This window comes from Lissotriton helveticus, chromosome 10, assembly GCF_964261635.1.
Source record: "Lissotriton helveticus chromosome 10, aLisHel1.1, whole genome shotgun sequence".
Lineage (NCBI taxonomy): Eukaryota > Metazoa > Chordata > Amphibia > Caudata > Salamandridae > Lissotriton > Lissotriton helveticus.
In genome coordinates, this window is record NC_136071.1 from 903,666,211 (window position 1) to 903,689,325 (window position 23,115).

Consider the following 23,115-nt stretch of genomic DNA (forward strand, 5'->3'; position numbering starts at 1 on the left):
GAGGGAGTACAATACAGTAACGGCCACATGCATCAATGTTCCCGTTTGCGAATTCTTAATTGCGAAAATTAAGGAATCGCAATTTAGAATTTGCAAACGGCTATGCATCAAGAAATCGCATTTTTTTTTGCGATTTCTTAATTTTCCTTAATTGCGATTTACATTTTGCGAATCGCAATTAAGGAATCCCTTTCCATTGATTCCTATGGGCCTAGAGGCCCATAGGAATGAATGTGAAGGCATGATCATTTTGAGATTCACAATTAAGGAATCGCAAAATGAGAAAGCAATTTCAAGGGTGCAGAGGGGGGTCCAAAGGACCCCCCCTGCACCCCTGAAATGTACCTTTAAGTACTTTTTTCACACACACATGCCCCAAGGGCATGTGTGTGTGTAAAATTTAACTTTCAAAAATGAACTTTTGTGCATTTTTGAAAGTTTTTGCAAATTACCATGAAGTTTAACTTTATGTTAATTTACCACTACCTATTTGCGATTTCGCAATTTAAAAAAATCTTGCATTGCATTTAAGAAATCGCAAAATTGCGATTTCTTAAATGCAATTGCAATTTAAGAAATCGCAAATAAATTGCGATTTCTTAAATTGCGAAAAAAGCAAAAAGCTTAGGGCCAGATGCATCAAACGATTTTGCCCATTCTGTGTCTATTGGAAAATGTGTTCATGCATATGGCCCTTAATGCATCCCAAAAAAGGGATTTGCATTCGTAAACAGCCGAAATTTGCGATTCGCACCGTTTGGGAATGCAAAAACCCTTGTTGCATGTGGGCATAAATCCTTTGTCAAAAAACGTAAAAGACTCACGCTCTCAGACACATATTCCTCTGACTCTGAAGTTGACTACCTAGGAGCCAGTGAAGGAGCTATCTTCAACCCTAGAAATCAAGGAGGCCAACAAGGAGATCATTATTACCATCAAGCACAGAACCCTTTTTTACAGAGGGGCCGCGCCAGGGGCTGCAACAGATACCAGAGACAGGAGAGAAATCATGACCAGCAAGTGGAGCTACAACATCCACAACCATACATAAGGACAAGGAATCAGCAATACTGGAGAACATGAAGTGATCATATGGTGATGATATAGACACTATCCCGATTTTTTATTTGTCCTGATATGACCTCACAGAGGAGGAAAGCACCCTCCTCAGCAAGGGTCTTTCCTTTGTTACTAGCACGCGGAAAACATATTCAAACTAAATCAAGATATCTTGGCTCTTTTCCGTAAAGTGAGACTAAAAAAACGTATTCAAGCAAAATACCCAGCTAGAACAAGAGATAAACCTTTCTGGGTGCAGGCCCCCCTGCAAATTTACGCCAACCTTAGAATTGGTGAGCCCAGAGGTGGCGGTTTTTGGAAAATCAGTAATTAGAGATCTTTAAGGTATCACTAAGTATGTTCCACCTGTTCCACCCAATTAGACTGTTCAGGAAATGGAGACACTAAGACAACTGCAGAATAATGCTAACATCAAGATCAAACCGTGCAACAAAGCACGGCATAGTGGTCATGGATACCCAGCATTACATAGCTAAAATCACATCCATGCTAGAAGTCCCAGAACATTATAAAAAAGTAAACAGAGTAGTCCTAGAACAACTAAAGGCACAGATAGAAACCATCACATCAAGAGCCCTGATCGAGGGACACATCTGTAAAAAAGAGTGAGATTTCTTTAACAAAACAGATGCTGTGATTCGTGTAATATACGGAGTCCTTAAAACACACAAGGTCATCCATGATCCCCCATTGCGACCGATTGTATCATCTATTAATTTGAGCACAGAGGCACTTTCCAAATATTATTCTCTGCTCTTGTGGCTTGGGCTACATAGGAGAAACAGGGAGAGAATTTTGCACATGTTTCTCAGAACATAAATCAGCAATTAGAACGCAGAAATTGCAAGCACCCCTGGTTAGACACAGCCTTGATCTCAAACACACCGGTGATGATTTGAAATGGCTTATCCTGGAGAAAGACAAACTAAAGGCAGGAATCATGATTGAGAAAGTCCACAGAGAAAGGTCTTAATGAGGAGATATTGTGGATAGTGACATGAGTGTGACAATCTAAGCTTAGACACCCTCATATCCTCCCTACAAACTAGGTACCAATTTTTCCCTAGTACGATGTACCACGTATGATGTGACATGTGCACATTAGACTCTCAATCTAGAGGCTCTCCTACTTGTAGGCCATTTTTGGATGGTGTTCACATGAGGCACACGTGGGGACCATGTGACATATGATAATATCGATAACAGTGTGTAACGCATGCCCTACGTATAAAAAGATCACATACTCATTAATGTTTACCTTAATGCAACAAAGACGCACACTTTGTTCCCTTTTGGTGTGCCAATAATAATTATGTAGATACACAGACGATGATTCAGATATTGGATCTCATGTTTCTTGTTTATTTGTGCCATTCCAAGATGGCGCCCATGGTACACAAATAAGGACAACCTAGTCACACAAATAAGAAGAGTCAGACACTCATTTTTGGGTCTCGCTGGTATGTGCATGTGTCCAGCTGGAGACGTATAGTGATCAGTCTGGGGGGAAGGAGGACAAGAGGGTGAACGAGCTTTTGCTCCTGGATTCGTGTGCGCGAACGCGCACGTTCCGTCCTGCGCCGCGCGCCGTGCACTTCTCTCCCATACTCCCAGCCTAACGCGCATGCATGCACACAGACACACACACGCGCGCACACGCACTTACTTACACACACACACACGCAGGCACCCAGACGCAGGCAGACACATACAGGCAACCCCAGGCAACCCCCTCTCCCCTCCCCCCTCCCCTCTCTTACCTAACCGGGCTTGGCACGCAGATTTAACATCGTGGACGCGCATGCCCAGCCTCACGGTGCCGTGCACATCTCCTGTCTGTCCCACATTCACACAGCGCCTCTCTCATTCACGCACTCAGCCCCCCCTGAACACACACACAGACACGCACATACACACACCCGCCCCCCCAACTAAGCCCCACTCACCCATCGACGTACTCAGTCGCCCCTCCTGACTGCTGCAGCCACCGCGCAACAGCCGTGACGCTCCCGAACTTCCGGTTTCGGGACGTGCACGCTCACGGCTTGTTTATTTTTTTTTGATGTGTTGAATGTTCGGGGTGTTAAGTTGTACGAAGTCACCCTGTCTTCGCTGGGTTCTTGTTGACCACAGCTACTTATGGTTGTACAGTATGATGTCAAATGGTGGCTTCGTCGGATTTGCCTCCACCCAGTGCGAGCTGTGCGAAGTTCTCTGCCGGGGGCAATAAAATGTGTTTTTTGAATCCAGGAAGCACTGCTTTCCTTTACTCACCCTACCCACCCCTCCTTTCCCAGGGTCTGCGTGACCGCAAAGCTCACACCACAGGCGAAATGACCGTGTTCTTACATATTATAAACCGATTTTCACGTGAGGGGTCTCATAACTAACGTAAAAATTGGTGCGAGAATGCAAGGAGAAGAAAAAAAGAAATTAACTAGTAAGACAAGCCAGATTGATATCCCTGGCTTAGTTTATACGTGCCCGTGGTAGGTAATGAGCGCAATTACCAAGTATTTTTTTAAATCATATGTGGCAAATGTGGATGAAGCAGAACGAAAGCATATTGTGCAGCCAACCCCAAGCGAGTGGAAGTAGAGGTAAGACTTCCAGTCTGGAATTACTTGACCTTCTCCACGCCTCCCTGACTCTGTTTGAAGTTAGTCATACACAAAGAAATGATGAATCACCCTCGCTCACAAAGATGTTGGGACTGCTCAAAAAGTAGCAAGTTAAAGCATTTCAAGAACCCTGTTCGGGCTCAAATCACATTGTCTTTTTTTTGGCTCCCTTTGAATATTTTTCCCAGACCAGAAGCAAAATGATCCTCTGCTACTCCCTCAAATACCCCCTCTCGCAAGTCCCCCCAGACCCCCCTCCCATGCCTTTCTTTTCCAGAGTGGACAAATCTAGCCAGGCAAAGTGGCACTTTACAGCTCCCCACCCTTCTGTAAATGGAACCGGATCTGGTTCTTGTAGTGATTTATTTAGTGCATCACTGCTGGAGCCCCCTAGCCTGTCGCCTACTATTGCCGTACGATAGAAATCACTGCACCTTCCTTTCACCTTTTATGTCTCTCAAATGCAGGGTATGTGTAAATGGGAGCTCCTGTGTGAAATGTTATGGTCCCAGGGAAGACATTAACACCATCTGAATCACTAGTGAGCACCATGCAGTGAACATAACATGAAATGGCCATACAGCTACATCTGGATTACAGCATTTGTTAGCTCATACATGGGTATGCCAGTGGGCGCCGTAGCTGCAGAGGAAATGGCAGCGGATATCTTGTCTGGACCGGGCACTTGCAGTGTGTGTGTGTGCTGGAACTGCATAGATATGTGGGGAGAGATTCTGCCGATAATCGGAGGGGCTTGTGTACGGAAAAGTGCAGATCGGCTTCAGTGTGTAGTTGGGAATAACACCAAATGCACACTCTGATTACAATATCTGATTAAAATAACATATTTGCCACTGCCAACATAACCACACAGCTCACCGTAGCTCCTAAAAGTCAGCAGAGAGTGCTACATGTGGGCATTTCAGGATTAGCGCGTCGGCACTTAGACGTACTTACCAGACATTGAGACAGTCTTGTGTAAAGAAAGGAACTCGTGCAGATGCATGGAAATATCGGAACGTGGACGCACAAGTAAAGAGTGCCTTAAATTGACTCATCGTAACTTCCGTACTTACAGCGCTTAGAAGTGACACTTGGGGCATGACGAGCTATACAAACACGTTGGTATCCTACAAACGGAAGACATGTGCCAAGAGGGAAGCTCTTCCAGTTTGTATGGATAACATATCCAACGCCCCACACACACACCGCCACACACACCCACCCACCGCCACACACACCCACACACACTGCCACACACACACACACACAACCCCCCACACACACACCCCACACACACAACCCCACACACACACCCCACACACAACCATGCACATACAACCCCACACACAACACCCCCACACACAACCACACACACACCCCCCCCACACACACACACACAAAACCACACACACACAACCATACACACACAACTCCCCACACTCACAACCATACACACACAACCCCACACACAACCCCCCACACACACAACCACACACACAACCCCAAACACACAACCCACACACACAACCCCCCCTACACAACACCCCCACACACACACTCCTACCGCCCTCACTCTATCGCCCTCACTTTATTGCCCTCACTCACTCTATCTATCGCCCTCACTCTATCTATCGCCCTCACTCACTCTATTGCCCTCACTCACTCTATTGCCCTCACTCACTCTATCGCCCTCACTCACTCTATCGCCCTCACTCTATCTATCGCCCTCACTCTATCAATCGCCCTCACTCTATCAATCGCCCTCACTCTATCGCCCTCACTCTATCTATCGCCCTCATTCTATCTATCTATGTTCTACCTGCACCTCAATGCTCTTGCTTCCTGACATTGCTGTCTCTGGTCCACTCGGGTGTGTCAAAAAAGTCATCCAAGAGCTCTTCGCTGATGCTCCACCCTGGGAGCGGGGAGAGAGAGGGGTGAAGCGACCTATAAGGTACAGACCAAGAGGCTTATTTTGAGTTTGGCGGACAACATACACCTTAACAAGCATTTACAATGCAATAGGTCTCGCATTATTAAAGTTGGAGCAATTGGCATTGTAAATGACAATGTCTTTTATTCCTTGTTTTTAAAACCTGCAATCGGTGCATAAACACGCACTTTGAACGTATATTCCTTGCTTACAATGAGCAAAGCTGGCAGTAAAAGAGACTTACAGCCTTGCTTCTCATAAGCATGGACTATAAGTGCAAAGTGCTTGTTTACGCAACGGTGCAAATGAAGAAAAGGCATTGTCATTTACAATGCCAATAGCTCAAACTTTAATAATGCGAGACCTATTGCATTGTAAATGCTTGTTCTTCTCTGCGATAAGTTTCTGTCAAGCTTGCCACAATTTTTTTTAAATCACCTAGGATTGCATGGAAAATGCTGAGGCGGAGGAGAGAGAAGGGAGGCCTTGCTTTACCAGATCTCCAGCTTTATGCTTGGGCTTTCCAACTTTCACACTTGTGTATGCTGCTGAAAATGCCTGTTAATACTGGTGCGGGGGGATGTTCCTAGCTATGCTTAGAGGCGCTAATTTACCGGACGAGGGATTTCTGTTTAAATTCGGAGATCCAAAGATTTTTAAAAAGGTTAAGCTGAAGGTTCTCCAGGGTTTAGCTAAAATGTGGGCAAAATTGAGGGGCTCGGTTGCGCTTAGTTAATTCTCCAGCCTGGCTTCCCTCTGGGACTCCCGAGTGCTCCAGAGTGCATAAGGGCTAGGCTGGCAATACTCTTGAGAGAAGCTAGGCTAGCAGTCTGTGGGGACTTGGTCCCGGAGGGTATTCTTGTTTCAGGGGAACAACTCAAAGACAAAGTCGGAGCAGGCCTCTCGAGATTTAAATATCTTCCGTTGGAAAGCTGGACCCAATTGCATTCACAAACAAATTGCAAAAATTCAAAAGGGTGTGGCATCTTCCTAGAATATCAGCTTGTGACTAAGTCCCCTGGGAGGAAGGAAGTTTCTTTTTGGTCCATATCTGAAGCTGTGGATGGCGAATTCAAACTTGCAGAGGGGAGGCTCCTTACCTGCACAGGACTACGATTATTTATGGCAGAACTCTTGCAAGATCTTATATGAGGTAGTAAAACCGGCATGGCTAAAAAGGAACCACCTGTTTACCATCCATAGGGTCTATTTTTCCCCATAAAAACTTTCTAAAATCACTACAGGCCCACCGGGGAGTTGAAAGAAATGTGGGCTGGTTTCAGCTTCTGACATCCACATGTTAAAAGAATGCCGTGCCCTTGCTTCCTTTTGGGACAGTGTCAGAAACTTTTTGGCAACTACCTTGGGGTGTCCTATCAACATCGACTTACCTTTGATTATCTTTGGTTTGGTTAATAAAGTTACGGGTTCTGCCAGATCACTGCTTTTTTTATGCTATCCTCCTAGCTAGGAGGCAAATCTGCAAAAGATGGACAGAATCTACTCCCCCCTCCTTTCTAGACTGGCAGACTTCACTCTTTGCGGTCTCTAAGCTAGACCTTATTAGATCAGGCAGTAGGAAGAAAAAAGCATTTTGGAACCTACTGCAACTCAGATGGGGCGCAGAGTTGATCTATTTATTTATTTACTTTCTGAGTCGTATGATTATGCTGCCTTAATACTCTTTGGGCTAAGTCAGTTACTCCCAGCATTTTCTCTGGCAGTTTTACGACGAGTGTCATCTATCTCCTGGAGCTTGGCGGAAGAGTTATCTTAGCTGGTTCTTCACTAGCACCCAAGTAAGTCTTGGTACCTGTAGAGGGTCTCCACTTCCAATTGCCTGCACCCCTCAGCTTGCTGAGTGTGGGTATAGCACAAATAAACAGTGAAAAGAGGGTCAAAGGGATACACAGTTTAAAGACCCATGCCTGGTTCAAATCCCCAGCTACACTATATGAACAACATAAAGGAACACAGGGAGTCTAAAAGCCAACTCGTCTGGCGAGACTGTCAATGCGGACTATAAAAAGCCATAAGGTGCCCAAGTCACCAGAAGACAGCCTATGGGGAAAGTTAGACCAACACCCAATTATCCAACAACACCAGACACTTATACATACACCAAAGGCCATTCACAAACTGGTTGACAAAATCCAAACCATCAGATAATGGGTTACCATCAAAATGACTTAGTGATCAGTCATATCATCTGGCTATCCCCGGTGTGAGTTGGCTAGTCCCCTCATCATTGGGACCGAAATGCCACACCGTTAGTTGCTGGTCTTGGATGTGGTCCACCAACAATTCCGAACCGCCATCTGATAGCTGATCCTTGATGGTTATACAGAAGGTGCAGTGCAACAAAAAAACAAAAGTGGTGAATTAAAATAGGATGATGTGTCCTCCATACATAAACCTTTATTCCTTAGCCGAACAACATGCCCTAATTAAAACCAGAACTGTGCAAAGGAGACAGTAACCAATTCCTGTCTAATAAAGGGCCAACATGTTTCTGCCTAGCGGACAACCTGTCCCATGGCTTTCATCAGGGCCTCTGTTCAATGATTGTTGCACATGTTATTCAAAACTAGTGACCAAAAAAAGAGACATACAAATAGTGAAATAATGAAGGTTGGGAACGATACAACCTGTACCAACCGATGTATACTAACCCTCCATATCAATTGGAAAGTGTGATTCCGTCATGACAGGGAAAAGGACCTCACCTCACCTGGACCATACTCAGGTTCTACGAGGCCCCGCGCTCTCCGTCTGTACCTCCAGCTCACTTCTGAGTCTGAGTGTGGGTATAGACATCTTGAGTGTGAACTGAAGTGAGGTTGGTGGTGAATTTTTAAAAGCTTGCCGTAATTCTCACCCTTTGATTTTCAGGAATAGGTTGGGTGGATGGATACATAAATGACAAATCGATGTATCATCTACCTACTAGGTAGGCATGGACCCCATTTCAACATGGTGTCCACACTTCAGACGCTACAGGCGTTTTTGGGAAAGAACCAACTTCAGGGTCAGTGTCAGATGACACATGACCCTTTTTACATCACGTGATGCGTTTTCGAATTTGAGCCAGCGGATAACAAAAGGCCGGCCAACACAAACAAACCTGTTTGTGCTCGAGCAGGCTGGGAGCCAGACGCACGGTCAGCCCTCAATAGGAAGAATAAAACAGACAGTGTAAGGCTGATACACGGAGGGTATTTATCTGCGTAATGCGGGCGAGTAATTATCATTTATAAGGGTGTCATTTGGACTCAGTAGGGCTCAGGAAGACTCATGAAGACTCTGTAAATAATTTCATTGAACATCATTTGAGTTTAGTTTTGCCATTTGCACAAGTGGAAACAAACAGAGAAGACTAAGCATGGGCGTAAAATCGGTTCCGCTCGCGGAATTTGCGAATTTTTGACAAATTCACGTTCCGCGAATTGCGCAAATTTGTCCAAAAATTCGCAATTTGCAAGCTTGCGGATTTTTTTGCTTGGTCGCGCGACTTTTTGTCCAAAAGCACACAAAAACGGACACAAACACGCAATTGCACAATGCGAGCATGCAACTAGCCCATGTACGACCTCATGGGTAACTTCGCGGTAGCCGCGCTGAAAAAATCCCGTGAACACGCAAAAAGGCCGCAAACACGCAAAAAGACTGGCGAACACGCTAAAATAAAATTCGCAAATCCGCAGATTTCGCGGACCACGAGTTCGCAAGTTTCGCCCATACTTAGAGAAGACCCTGTTGCTAATTATTGCTACTCAACTCTTTGGTTCTATAGAAGTCATGGAACCTAATAACACAAATAGACGTAGGTATATATTAGTAGAGGTGTTGATTGCCATTATTGTAGCATTAGTTGTTCTCCTTGCAGGCTTATCTTTACCTACATTTTCCACAGTAGCCAAGCTAAAGCCTAGTGTTACCCCTAAGACCCTGAGTCCTACAGTTAATAGATTGCATGCACTAGATTATAAAGCTTTGCATGTAGATTCAGCTAGAGGAGATTATTCTTGAAATGCCTATTTTAAATTGGTTTATTAATACATTGACACTATAGATGCAAAGTACAGTTCTGTAATTACCTGCATCAGCAGCAGACGCAACTACCTACCACCATATTCCTCTTATGTATGGTGTTATGTGTAGCTTTCTGATGCCTATTTTATGGAAAGGGACATTTCCTGTATTCTTACTTGTTCTAAGATGGTGTACTTTCTGAATTTCCTATATTCAAGTATTATAATCGCCATCCTCATGCTAAGACAATGGATACAGTTAATTGTTTCCTTAGACCGAATTTAACACTGGACATTCTTATGCTCATAGAAACAGTTTGACCTGTTCTTTAAATGAGGTTGAGAAGATTTTTTTTGATATAACAGATGACAGGAAGAGAGCAATAGATGTAAGGGTGAAAACAGGACGGGATGAGAGATACAACGGACTGTGGGATAAGGAAGGAGCAAGACATCAAGACTTAGGTGTTATGTACTCTTCAACATCTAAATGCCCCCCCTCGCAGCCATCGCACCACAACACGGCCTCAACATCATATCCATGCTGATGACACCCAGCTCATCCTCTCCCTCACCAGAAACTCCACTGCCACCAAACTCAACTTCCAGTAAGGAATACAAGACGTCGCAACCTGGATTACCAACAGCTGCCTGAAGCTCAACGCCGAGAAGACAGAAGTCTTCATCCTTGGAACCACCACCTCAGCTTGGGACAGCACCTGGTGGGTGACTGCCCTCGGAGGTCCACATACCCCTTCAGACCACGCCAAAAACCTTGGCATCGTACTTGACTCCTCACTCACCATGAACAGACAGGTCAACACCGTCACATCCAGCAGTTTTAACATCCTCTGCATCCTCGGCAAGACCTTCAAATGGGTCCCCCCTGACTCAAGGAATACAGTCACCCACACAATCATCATCATCAGCAGACTGGACTATGGGAACGCGCTCTATGCCGGCATTAACAAGTCCCTACTCAGCAAACTCCAGACAATACAGAACACCGCTGCCAGACTCGTCCTCGGCATCCCCCGGCACAAACATATCAGCCAACACCTATGAAGACTCCACTGGCTCCCCGTGGAGAAAAGAGTCACCTTCAAAATCCTCACTCACGCCTACAAATGCCTACACAACAACAGACCCAAACACCTCAACGACAGAATCAACTTCCACGTACCAAAAAGGAACCTCTGATCTTCCAACCTCACACTAGCTGAAACCCCATGCATCCACAGAGCCAGAGCAGGCAGACGATCCTGCTCTCAATCCCAGTCAAATCCTGGAACGAACTACCGGCAGACATCAGATGCGCCCTCTCACTGAACACCTTCAGGAAGGCCCTCATGACCTGGCTCTTCAACTAACAGATCTGCGGACTCTCCCCCCTCAGCGCCTTGAGACCCTCTTGGGTGAGTAGTGTGCTTACAATTCCCCTGATTGATTGATTGATGTACTCCTTCCAGACTGGCAACACTAAGGGAAATTATGTGTTAGTAGAAATAAATGATCCCTAAATACTAAGTACATGGATACAAATGTATCTGTTGCTTCAGAATTTACAATAAATCTTTTAGAAAGTTCTAAAATACCTTGTCAAATCATCGCTACATCCTTTCCACTTTTCAGTAATTTTACTGTCTCAGTTTGTTTTAAACTTCATTATTTCACATATTAGTTCTGTAAAATAACTTAAACACAGTGCATGTGGAAAGCACTGTCTCCCATGAAACCATAATCTCATTTACCCAGCTGCTGAAGGGCCAGGGGTGTTGACACCATGGATCCAGATGGTGGTTAGGTTCCCAACTAAGATGCGGGAGACCAAGGGGCCACTCTTCACATTCTGCAGGGTGCCCCACCATTTTGTGTTACGCCAAGGCTCAGATACGAAGCATTTCATTGAGATTACTGTCTCCGAAACATGTGAGTTCACTGCACTCTGCAAGCTTTCCTGCAGGGTCTGCTCCATGATGGGGTTTCACAGTTGGAAAGACATGACAATTTTCGCCCACTAAGAAGTACTTCTCTCTTACCAGCAGCACCCCTGTCTGGAAAGCATGACTTTGAGGTTTGTAAAAAAAAAGCGTTTTCCAACAATCTGTGCAGACACTCAATAAGCTCCGTTGAAGTGACTCTTCTGGCCATTGATTTGTAACCTTATTGGCCAACACTGGCACATAGGCTAAACAATACCCTTTTTCTCAAAATCAGTATAATTCTCTAGCTCTATAAGGTACTGATTCCACTGTGTTTGTTTTTTTAATTGAAAGGTAGATTCTTCCAGTGACTAAGAACTAAATGAAGCATACGATTTCAGGAAATAATTAACAGATACTTTGGAGAAAGTGATTTCAGGCAATAATCAGCAGAGATACTTTGGAGAAAGTGAATTCAGGCAATTGTCAGCAGAGATTTTTCGGAGAAAGTGCGTTCAGGCAATAATCAGCAGAGATACTTTGGAGAAAGTGAGTTCAGGCAATAATCAGCAGAGATACTTTGAAGAAGGCAGGTTCAAGCAATAATCAGCAGAGATACTTTGCAGAAAGTGAGTTCAGGGAATAATCATCAGAGATACTTTGAAGAAGGCGCGTTCAGAAAATAATCAGCTTAGATACTTTGGAGAAAGTGATTCCAGGCAATAATCAGCAGAGATACTTTGAAGAAAGTATGTTCAGGCAATAATCAGCAGAGATAGTTTGAAGAAAATGAGTTTAGGCAATAATCAGCGGAAATTCTTCGAAGAAGACAAGTTCAGGCAATATTCAGCAGAGATACTTTGCAGAAAGTGAGCTCAGGGAATAATCAGCAGAGATAGTTTGGAGAAGGCGAGTTCAGGCAATAATCAGATTAGATACTTTGGAGAAAGTGATTCGAGGCAATAATTAGCAGAGATACTTTGAAGAAAGTATGTTCCGGCAATAATCAGCAGAGATAGTTTGGAGAAAGTGAGTTCAGGCAATAATCAGCTGAGATATTTTGAAAAAGGGGAGTTCAGGCAATAATCAGCTGCAATACTTTTGAGAAAGTGAGTTCAGGCAGTAATCAGCAGAGATAGTTTGGAGAAAGCGAATTCAGACAATAATCAGCTGAGATACTTTGAAGAAGGTGTGTTCAGGCAATGAGAAAGTGAGTTGTGATTCTCTACCAACTAAAATCCCCAGCCAACTGCACCTGAGAAACTTTGGTCTAAACATTTTTTTACTTAATTATTTTGCAGCTTTCCCAAAATAAAATCAACCCATTATTTCATGAATGGGAAGACTGACAGGCATCTGGAAATGTAGTTTGGTGGTTGTAACCTAACATTATGCATTGCTCTCTTTCAGGATTTTTCGGGAAACCTGAACACCGAATCTGTGGTCCGACATGATTTTCAACATCAGGTGATAGCACAATTCCTGCGCATTGTTCCTTTGGACTGGAGCAGTGAGGGGCAAATTGGACTGCGCTTTGAAGTCTATGGCTGTCCTTACTGTGAGTGCAGATTCTTGTTTTTAGCACCAAAAGGGATGCTTCCCATGAAAATTGTAGTATGTGATAATCACTAGATGCAAGTGAAACATTGAACACATTTGAGGTCCTTACAATATTTGTGACACTAAATAAAACGTTGTATGCATCCAGGGATATATATGTGCGTGAAAAAAGTTTTGTGGGATCATACATTTTAAAACCGGGTCCAAGATATAATGACTGATGCATTTTAAATTCAGTTGGTGCATGGATGTGTGTAATTTTCTAGTTTTTCAGAATTGCTACATTCCTGTGTTTAGGGCTAGGGGTAAGATTGTTAGTGTTTCTGTGTACGGAACCCAGGAGAAGCAGGTGTACATCCACTTGTTTGTCCATGTCAGACTATTCGCATGCCAATTGTGGGTAATTTCTAACTATAGGACTGTACCAAGACATACTCCTATTAAATGCATGTGTAAGTGATTTTTTTGTTTCGGAACAGTGGACGTAGAAGAAGGGTTTTTTTCTGGGGGAAAACGTTTTACATGTGGAAAGAGCGAAAACTGTGCTAGAGTACATTTTGCATCAGTTATGTATGCACAACTATTACTGTGGTGCAAATTTGCTAAGCATACTTTTTATGTGTTGGAGTGAATCAGTAATAGATTTCCTGAAGTACTTCTGAATTGTTTTGTGGATCCCGATAAGACAGAAATCTTCTTAATGGTAGATGTAGCTGAGATTCAGAACCTTAAAATACTTGATGTTCCACTATATATTTAGTAACTGCCCCATACGAAAAGATGACTTCTCAAAACCAGTGCAATGATGCACTGCACTATTGATGTCCATACAATCCTTCACCTCCTTGCCACAATGTAATAAATTACACACTTACCTTTACCAGATTGATCCATTTACACCAAATATTCGGTGTCCAGCCTTGGACTTTCCCTTTGCAAATCATGGCCATCAAATTAAATTGTTAATTAAAGGAAATACAAATTATAACTACAGGAGCCCGGCGATTTGTTAAATATCTGCACAAGTCCAAATTCATGATGTCCAATGCTCTTTGAGCAGCTAGCATAACATATAGTTATTTCTGTTTCCACCTTTCAGATCGATTACATTAGTCTTGACAGTTCACAGGATAAAAGAAAATACTGAAAACATGAATTTGTGTTTTTTTACTGTGTTAAACATACATTTGGTTTTAATCATGTGTTTAGGTTTAGCGATGCGTACGAAGTACGCATGCGCTAGCAAAACCTCTTGATTTCTATCTGGGGTGATGACCCGCCTCTGCCTATCATTGGCTAGCTCCATAAATGGAGGCTAGCCATTGGGAGGCAGAGGATGTCAATCGCGCTTTCTCTCGAAAACGCGATTCGGGGGCGTTTCTGGTGCTTTTTTTAAGCCCCGCCCCTTTGTCCCGGGCCGCGCTGCGATTGGCTGCCGGCCCGGGACACCCCCGTGACGTCATTCCCGGGCCGCGCTGTGATTGGCTGGCCGGCCCGGGACCTGACTTGTTTAGGACTTGTGCCCTGGATATTAAGATATGCTTTGAGTACATTTTACAGTGTTGTGCAGTTCCGGAGATGATGTTAGATTCTGCCTCTGCTATTAGGAACTGTTGTGAGTTTATCTCCAATGACATGAGTCGGTACATCAGAGGCAGTGTCAGGTTCTACCTCTGATAGTATGAGGTGCGTTGAGTTCGCCTCCAGTGCTCTACAATAGTTCAGTGTGCTGTCGCCTTTTGCCTCTTTTGTGTACATTCGTCTGGTGCGAACCTTACTCAAGGATATTAGAGCACTTTACAATAGAACCAGTTTATTTTTTCGTCACAGGGTTACAAGACCAACCCGAGGTTCGAACCTGCTTCCCCGTATTTCGAGGTCGGTAGTTTTAGCCATTTACGCAACATCTCCTGTGACAGAAATGGGCTGCTGTGAGTGCATTTCCAGTGGTCTGCATTTCTGGGGCGCTGCCCCCGATAATACGAGGTGCTCTGAGTTCATTTCTAGTGGTCGCCGTCCTAGGGGCCATGGTCTTCGTTTGAGATTATGAGATGCTTTCTGTGCAGCTCCAGTGGTCCCAGTGCCTGGATCAGGGCGGCTGCTGAGCTGCAGGCAGCGCATGCACAGATCACCACCTTCTGCATCCAGCCAGCCTGGCCGTCCTCAGCCTGCCCCTTTCCGCAGCCACCTATGGCAGCACAGCTCGCTGCTCTCTGCCTTCCCCCTGTGGCTTCCGCAGAGCCATGTCTGCGTAATCTCGAATAATCTGACACCAGAGCAGCACATTCGAGTCAAACTAAAAATATAGATTAAAAAAACTGAAACCCAAACGAGCCTTTCAGAATCCCTGTCGTGCTCTCGGTCTTCAAAACCAGATTATGTGTATGCATAATTTTTAAATGCATATCATTTGCCAGTTTATAAAAAATAACACCCCCTTCATTTTTTTTGCCCTTCCCTGAAACTGCTTTGTTAATCCTGTATGTAAATTACAGCCAATAGATGTTGTTGTTGAGCGGGGCTGGGATTAGAGACGGGGCGAATGGTTTTCAATATTACTGGGATTACAGAACAAAGACAGAACAGAAACGGGGGGATGTGGTAGGGGGGGAGCAAATTACCAGCCCCCCACCCTTTCCCCCTACACACCACAGACAGAGATGATTCCAGGAATAAATCAATGGTTCATTTTCCACTGCGGATCGGGGGAGAGATCGCTGCTGATCTGAGAAGAAATTATACCCCCATGGGCACCACCCCCCTCTCTCTCCCTCCGTTTGCCTTTCCTTTCTCCCAGATTAACTGGTGCAGGGAGCCTGAGATCTGGACTGGGGAGGCTGTGCACAAAGTGCTCCGATGCCTGTGGGGAAGAGAAACTTTGCTCCTCTTTTTATGCCTGCTTGCTGTCTGAATGTCGCCTTTTCTTCCGATTTTAGCATAGGATACAGTTCTGGGGGCACGTGACTCGGGAAGGTTACAGGGCTGACATGATTCCGGATTATAATTTAAAGGGAAGCGATAGGAGATCGGGGAGGGTTGGCGCTGCTCGCAGGGAGAGGCAGGCTGCTGGCGGTGGAGGGGAGCATCCAAGGGTGTTCCCACTCCCCCACCCCTCCGCAGTGTGCTGTGGATTACACATTCGGCGCTAGATGGAAATGTTTTTGTAGAGCAGACTGTTTTTGATTAATAGCTAAGCTCAGGGCTATATACTAGGGCAGTGTGCATGTGATGATCGCATAAACGTGTAGTTTCCTGGGTCCGGTGGGCCGTAGGATAGGGTTGTGTTCACTACAGGGCCGCGGTGGGTGTTTAGATCCGTTTCCCTAAGTACAGTTACATGGTTTTGATGTAGGCTTTTTCTGCTGTACTCTGTGTTCCTCCCCCTTCCGTCTTCCACCTCCTCCCCATATGAAGGAAGCTGGTGTGTGAGAGACAGGAAGCAGGGAGGCAGCAGCAGCGGGTTATTGTGCCCTCAGATGTGTCTGGTCGGATATGGGGCACAGGTCCTCCTGCAGGAAGGAGCTGGTACTTCGGTGGCAGTGCTTGTTACCCACACGTTGTCAGTGCAATTCATGTTTGGATACATCCGTACAATACAGATTACAGCTTGTGCTAGTGGATTTGAGCCTGTCATGCGATGGTCACTTAAAAATCTAAAATATAGTGTGGTTTAAAATTCATTTATATTCTCAAAAAAATGAAACTGTACTTAATCACTGGTATTTCAAGTTTGTAAAGTTCGCACGCCCTATTTTTTTTGTTTGTTGCCCCCCCCCTACTATAATAAATACGTTATTTCTTTAATGTTAGGATATATGCTGGGTTAGGTGGTATTCGTAGAGTAGAGAGAGTATCGGCTACTGTGTTGGTCTCTGCGCACTTAAATAAGAAAGTAGCAAACTAAACTAAGTAAGCTACTCTAATGTAACATAGGCCTCTATAAACATGTTTGGACTTTTAAATATTCACTGGTATCTGTATGTAACCTTTTTTCGGGGTCGATAACATGGGCACCTTTGGGTTGTGAAACAGCAAGCACTAGCTAAAAACGTATATCACAATTATTTTTATTAACAGCAATTGTTTTAGCTGCTAGACAGTAGTTTTGGCTAGTTACCCAGAAACCAGCATGAATGTGGAAAATATGGCACACATTAGGTAATGTTATCAAATTAGTCTGATAATATTTACAGAACACATGTGGGCAGTGTAGGTGTATTATAGAAATGTAGCAAGATTAGGTACGAAATGCCAAGCGAAAAAGAGCATAGCCTATGTTAATTTCTACTGCTTGCTAGATTATTTTAATTACTTGATTATTTATCCGTATTCTGAGCTCAGGAATCGCACCGCCGCAGCATATTCTTACATGTACTCAAATGGATTACAGTAATGCAGTTCTTAGTATAGAACATAGTAATGCCTGCACCAGCGAGCTTGGCTCCCCCAAAGGTTTGCATTACATTGTTGTCACAAAGCTACCGTCGCCTTGACCTAAATTGATGTAACTGTGGTAAAACCAGCCATTGCATGTGCATAGCAATGCTCTTCCTACATTCGTGTTTAAGTGGAACGAGTTTAAAGTTTACAAAAATGGACTCTGGAACTTATATGAGCAGCCAGTGTAATAGTTTCTCCCTAATGCTAAAAGCTAATTTGATGTCTGAGACCAATACTATGTGTATATGTGTGTATATATATATATATATATATATATATATATATGTGTGTGTATATATATATATATATATGTTGGTCTCACACATCAAATTAGCTTTTTGCATTAGAGAGAACTGCATTGTCTGCTTGCGCAAGTTTTATATATAATTTATATAATTCAGTTTTTGCACTAGTGGGAGATTAAGTAATTGTGGTTCCTATATTGTTTTGTATATGCTAGTTGATGATAAAACAAGCATTTGCAATGCAATAGGTCTCGCGTTTACGCAAGTTTAAGCCATTGGCATTGTAAATGACAATGCCTTTTATGTTTTAAAACCAAAACATAAATAAAAGCATTGTCATTTACAATTCCAATAGCATAAACTAGTGTAAATGCAAAACCTATTGCATTGCAAATGCTTGTTTTTGGAGGTTCCTTCTTTGCAACACAACTAGCAACTGCTGAAAAAGTTATATCCAATTCTTGTACTGTTTAGCTGCTGTCATCATTATATTTTTCTCGCTAATAATTGATTCTATGCAACAAATCATTGTAATGTGAGGTGAGGTGTGACATACAGTGTCGTACCTTGACCGTGTGGACATCAGTGAGTGTTGATCATGACCGTCCAGCTGCAGCTGCCACAACAAATGACAGCCTCAAAGGTCCCTCTGTTTGAACAGCGCTTTATTTCTGTCACTGCTTGTGGACCAATCGAAACTCCAAAAATTGTAAAAAAAAATGTGCGAAAGGTAAACTCGATTCCGGAGCTCAGAGATTTGTTTACTTCTTTCACAGCCAATTGCAAGGATATACCTGCCCACCAATCTATCCTTGTGCATTATTTATTAACATTTTCCATTATTAACGCAGGAGTTTTTAAGTAAAATGTAAAAAAGGAGGTGTTAAAAAATTCTTCATTTTCTACCACAGTTCTGTGCATTTTTCAAATATTTAAAAAGAAGCAGTTTGCAAAGGTAGCGATGGGGCTCAGGTGCAATTTAGCAGAGGATCCTTTCAGCAGAGGAAAAGGAGTGTGAGAACCCCGTCAGAGGGCCACAAGGCAAGCAGGAGCCACCGGGCCCAACCATGATGGTTGAGGTATTTTACTCCTGGTGTCCAGGAGCCCAAACTACTATGAATCCTGTGAAGCTGAGGCAAGTACCACTTCAGCACTTGACTCTCAGTCTTAGCGCAGGCCGAGCAGTCAAAGGCTTCCCAATGGGAAGGTAGATACAGGAGAGTGAACACAATCTCACTACTCAAAGTACAAACAATAGCAGCAACAAAATGATTGTCCGGCCATATACTTTTTTTTATGACTAAAGAAGTATTTATATATGAACAAAAAGTGAAATATGGTGTATACAAACAATACGCATAGCGCCCAAGATCAGGGCCCCTGAGTCCCTCTTCCCTCTCACTAGTGGTAATGGTATTCCCCATTCCCTATAGGTGATATTTAGATTAGGCTCTACTAGCAGTTCGAGTCTCAGGAGTCCCACTCTGACTTATTAAAAAAGTCTAATGTGTTCCAGTGCTTCTGCAAAGGCAGCCATGGTGCTCCTCCGGTGCGACCGTAAGATTCCATTGACCCTTCCCACAGCTGGGGTGGGGAGAACTTAACGGCTTCTGTCTCTGATCCTCGGTCAGGGCTCAGGCCCACGTGGGTCATCATGGCGGCCTCTCCTCTTGACAATAGCATCAAAAAGGCTGCGATACCTGTTAATTCCACTGACCACACTATGGCATGAAGTAATGCAATGGACTGATTGACACAGCAGCAAGGTCCTCTTCATAGAGGCCCCCTCTGCCATACAGAGTGACTGACTCTCCAGCCACACATGGGCAATGGGCTAATCGGCACGGTTCACTTCACAGTGGCCCCTCTGGCAAACATGGTCACCGACCTACATACTGTACACAGGCAATGGCCCAATCGGCACAGAATTCCTCTCCTCACACCTCGCTACAGAAATTTACTTACCGGGATCCCCTTATGGACCTTGCCCCCTTCAGCGCTCTCCTTTTTCTCACATGGGACACTGGCCTTGGCAAGCAGCCAGACACTGGTACTCCAGGCTTCAGGCACTGGCGGTCTTGGATTTTCCCTTGGTGATGTCCTCTCACCCAGCTGGGAGACTGGCATACCTTCTTCCCCTGTCCTGGTCACAGGCAGAAGTATTGCAGAGCTTCTCATCCTCACACTGCCTGACTGGCTGCTTGATAGTTGATAATTTTAGGGGCCTCAATTGCCCCTTCCTATAACAAGTTTCCAGAAACCAAATGTGATTTAGGATCTGAGTCTTTCGGTCTGCTTCTTTTTGAAGTGCCCTCTCACCTTCCCTGCCCTTCCTCCAGAAAGCAGTCTGTCACAGGAGGATTCACTCACACAGGTGCTGGGAGTGACTAAACATTCACACCTGGATGTTAGCCACAGTGATATGTGTATCACAAGGCTACCTCGGAGCCCGGCCCCACTCTTTATGATCCTCTTATCTGCACCATCTCCTTCTTGAGATGGGCCCGGTCTCCTTTCCAGTGACCTCTCCCAGAATCACAGAGCACCCTTTGAAGTGAACTGAAATACTTGGCTCCTCTTCCTCCAGTGTGTGTCCCACCCACGTCACTGGAATGTCATATCCCATATACTTGTCTGGGGGATTCCTCTACCTCCTCATAGTTCTCCAGGCAACCCAGGCTCTCCCAAAACGGAACCTAGAATCTTCCATGTATTATACCATTCATAGGCACACATACACCAGCAGATGAATACAACACACATACACTGCAAAGCACTACATTCTAATTAGATGTAGGCCAAGGGTGAGTTAAGTGCACAGCAGCTGAACTTTACATTAGTTAACCATTAATACCTCACTCCAGTGGCACAGTTAAAAAGGCCTGTTCACTTCTACTGATCACTACATGGTACGCTGTCAGCACTATGCTCATGCTACTTAACTCCTAGCAAAGGCAGTAGCTTTCATCACAGTGAGTGTAGCACTTTGGGCACCCCTCCCGGATCAACAAGACCACTATCCATGAGAAAGACACATTATGGCGCGCACGTATGACCTGTGTTCACCCATGACAACATACAATCAGCACCAGGGAGCCAGACATCATTGCAGCTGGGTACACAGAGCAGGGGAACACGTCTGTCACGATACAAGGCACTTTTCTGTCCCATCAAGGAGAAGGGGAGCCTTGAAGACTGGGAATGAACCGCATCACTGCATAAGAACAGTGAAGAAAGAATAGGTCGGCAGGAGCAAAAGAGTGGTGGACAGGAAGAGGGTATGAATGCCTCCTCCAGCACAGAGAGACAAAGAACAAAATTACACCAAATGCTAATTTTACATTCATTTGACAAAACGATCTATTGTCAGAGTGTATGTAAGTTCAGCATGTTTTTAGTTTAGAGTCATCCACAAGTACTTCAACAAGTTACAACGTCCAGAACACTTTAGTCTAGCTAAAACAAAACACAAGAAGTCAAAACAATATGGTAGGAAGTTTGTTTTGTTGTCAGAGGTACTATTTGGGAGATGTTCTGGACGGTGACAGTTGTATTTATTGGTAAGCATTTCGTGATGAATAGTGAAGAATTAGTTCAAACAATCCAGCCAAAAAACATTTTGCCTTTGAAATAATAAACCCGTTTGAACCTCTTCCTGGTGTCAGACTCTGACAACAGACATTGACAATATTCAAAGGAATTAGATTTCTCAGACATCATTAGTGGTCACAGGCTCGCAGAGCATCTCCAAAAAAGGCTTATTAGAAAAGTGGGACAAAGGAATTTCATCATTAGACTTCTCATGTATTGTAACATTCAACTCCTTCAAAAGAGCATTGTGGAGCTGAGAAATATTTTTTTGCAAGTGAAGATTACGAGGTCAAAAAAACAACATCTACCTTCGCTGTATAACTATATTATCAAGATTCTCAAAAGTGAAGCAAATGCCATTATCAATTTCAATTGCTCTACAAAGAAACCACGAGGAAGGATATTCACTGACACCAATTATGACCGCCACGGTCCGTACTGGTAAGCATGGTGGGATGTGGTACGGGGGTTGGAAGTGACAAACGATGGAATAGGGAAAATAAAATAAATAAAACTGCTTACCTTGTGCTCACTGCATTACCGAGCGCAAGGTAAGTGATTTTATTTATTTATTTTCCCTATTCCGTCATTTGTCACTGCCATTCCCCAGTTCACAGCTCTTACCTGCATGGGCCGCCACTGATGCCGACACCTCAAAGAAGCAGTGGACCAATTTTAAACTGTACACTTGTGAAGTCAGTCAAAGCTGGGAAACAAGGGTGGGCTTCACTTCATGTGACCCACTTCCGGAATCCAGATATCAGTCTCTGGATGAATGGAACATCTTCCAGATATCAGTCTCTGGATGAATGGAACATCTTGCTGCAGGGAACTGTGTTTCTCGCTGGCACTCAGGACTGCCCCAATCCTCTTCATCCCCTGCTGCTGCATGTCCTCCAATGGGACTTTCAGCTCAGTACTTGGCAAGTTACGGCACAGTGAAGGTCGCAAAGTTTAAAAAACAATTAACAAAGTTGTGGAGTCATGGACTTTGCAATGTCACCATACTCTGCTTCTCAGCATCAATCTATACTACTATTTTAAAGGAAGAACTTTGAACCTTTGAGGCGGGTAAACGCGGGAACCACAGCGTCAATCCACACACCCGATACATCGTTGTAATTGTCAGGGTGTGCAGATGTACATAGGCTATATAAACGTAATAAATATACATTATTTATAAAATGTGCCAAAAAAAAAGTAGTCCCTTGGAAGAAGCGTCGGCCGCGACGTGCGTGCCCGACGTGAGGAGCGGCGTCCAGGAGCGCGAGGAGGACCAGCGGACATGGCGTGGGGAGGAGCGGTGAGGAGCGGCGGATAGGCGGTGAGGAGCGGCGGACAGGCGGGGAGGAGCAGTGAGCGGCGGATGAGGTGGGTTATTTATTTATTTATTTATTTAGGAGCGGTGAGCGGCAGAAAAATGAAGCAAAAATGAAAATCGTGAGCAAGAGGAAGCAAACGGAGCATTACAAAAGTGAGCCAAACGGTGCATTACTGGAGGAAAAAGTTACATGTGCAGGTTACAAAAGCGTACATCGTGAGCAAGAGGAAGCAAACGGGGCATTACAAAAGTGTGCCAAACGGTGCATTACAGGAGGAAAAAGTTACGTGTGCAGGTTACAAAAGCGTAGAAAGTAAACATAGAGGTATAGGAGGAAAAAGTGACGTGTGCAGGTCACAAAAGGAAGC

At 44.3% G+C, this 23,115-nt stretch overlaps 1 protein-coding gene and 1 long non-coding RNA gene across 2 annotated transcripts in view; one reads left to right on the top strand and one right to left on the bottom strand.

Moving 5' to 3' along the window:
- The window catches only part of CNTNAP2 (contactin associated protein 2), a 2,169,461-nt gene that overhangs the window by 352,783 nt on the left and 1,793,563 nt on the right, over nucleotides 1–23,115 (top strand). Inside the window, exon 3 of the mRNA XM_078663547.1 lies at nucleotides 13,001–13,148. Coding sequence (XP_078519673.1) covers nucleotides 13,001–13,148 — 148 coding nt within the window. The remainder of the gene's footprint in view (nucleotides 1–13,000; nucleotides 13,149–23,115) is intronic.
- LOC144784624 (uncharacterized) overlaps nucleotides 1–23,115 on the bottom strand; it is a 199,635-nt gene that overhangs the window by 135,666 nt on the left and 40,854 nt on the right. The window lies entirely within an intron of this gene.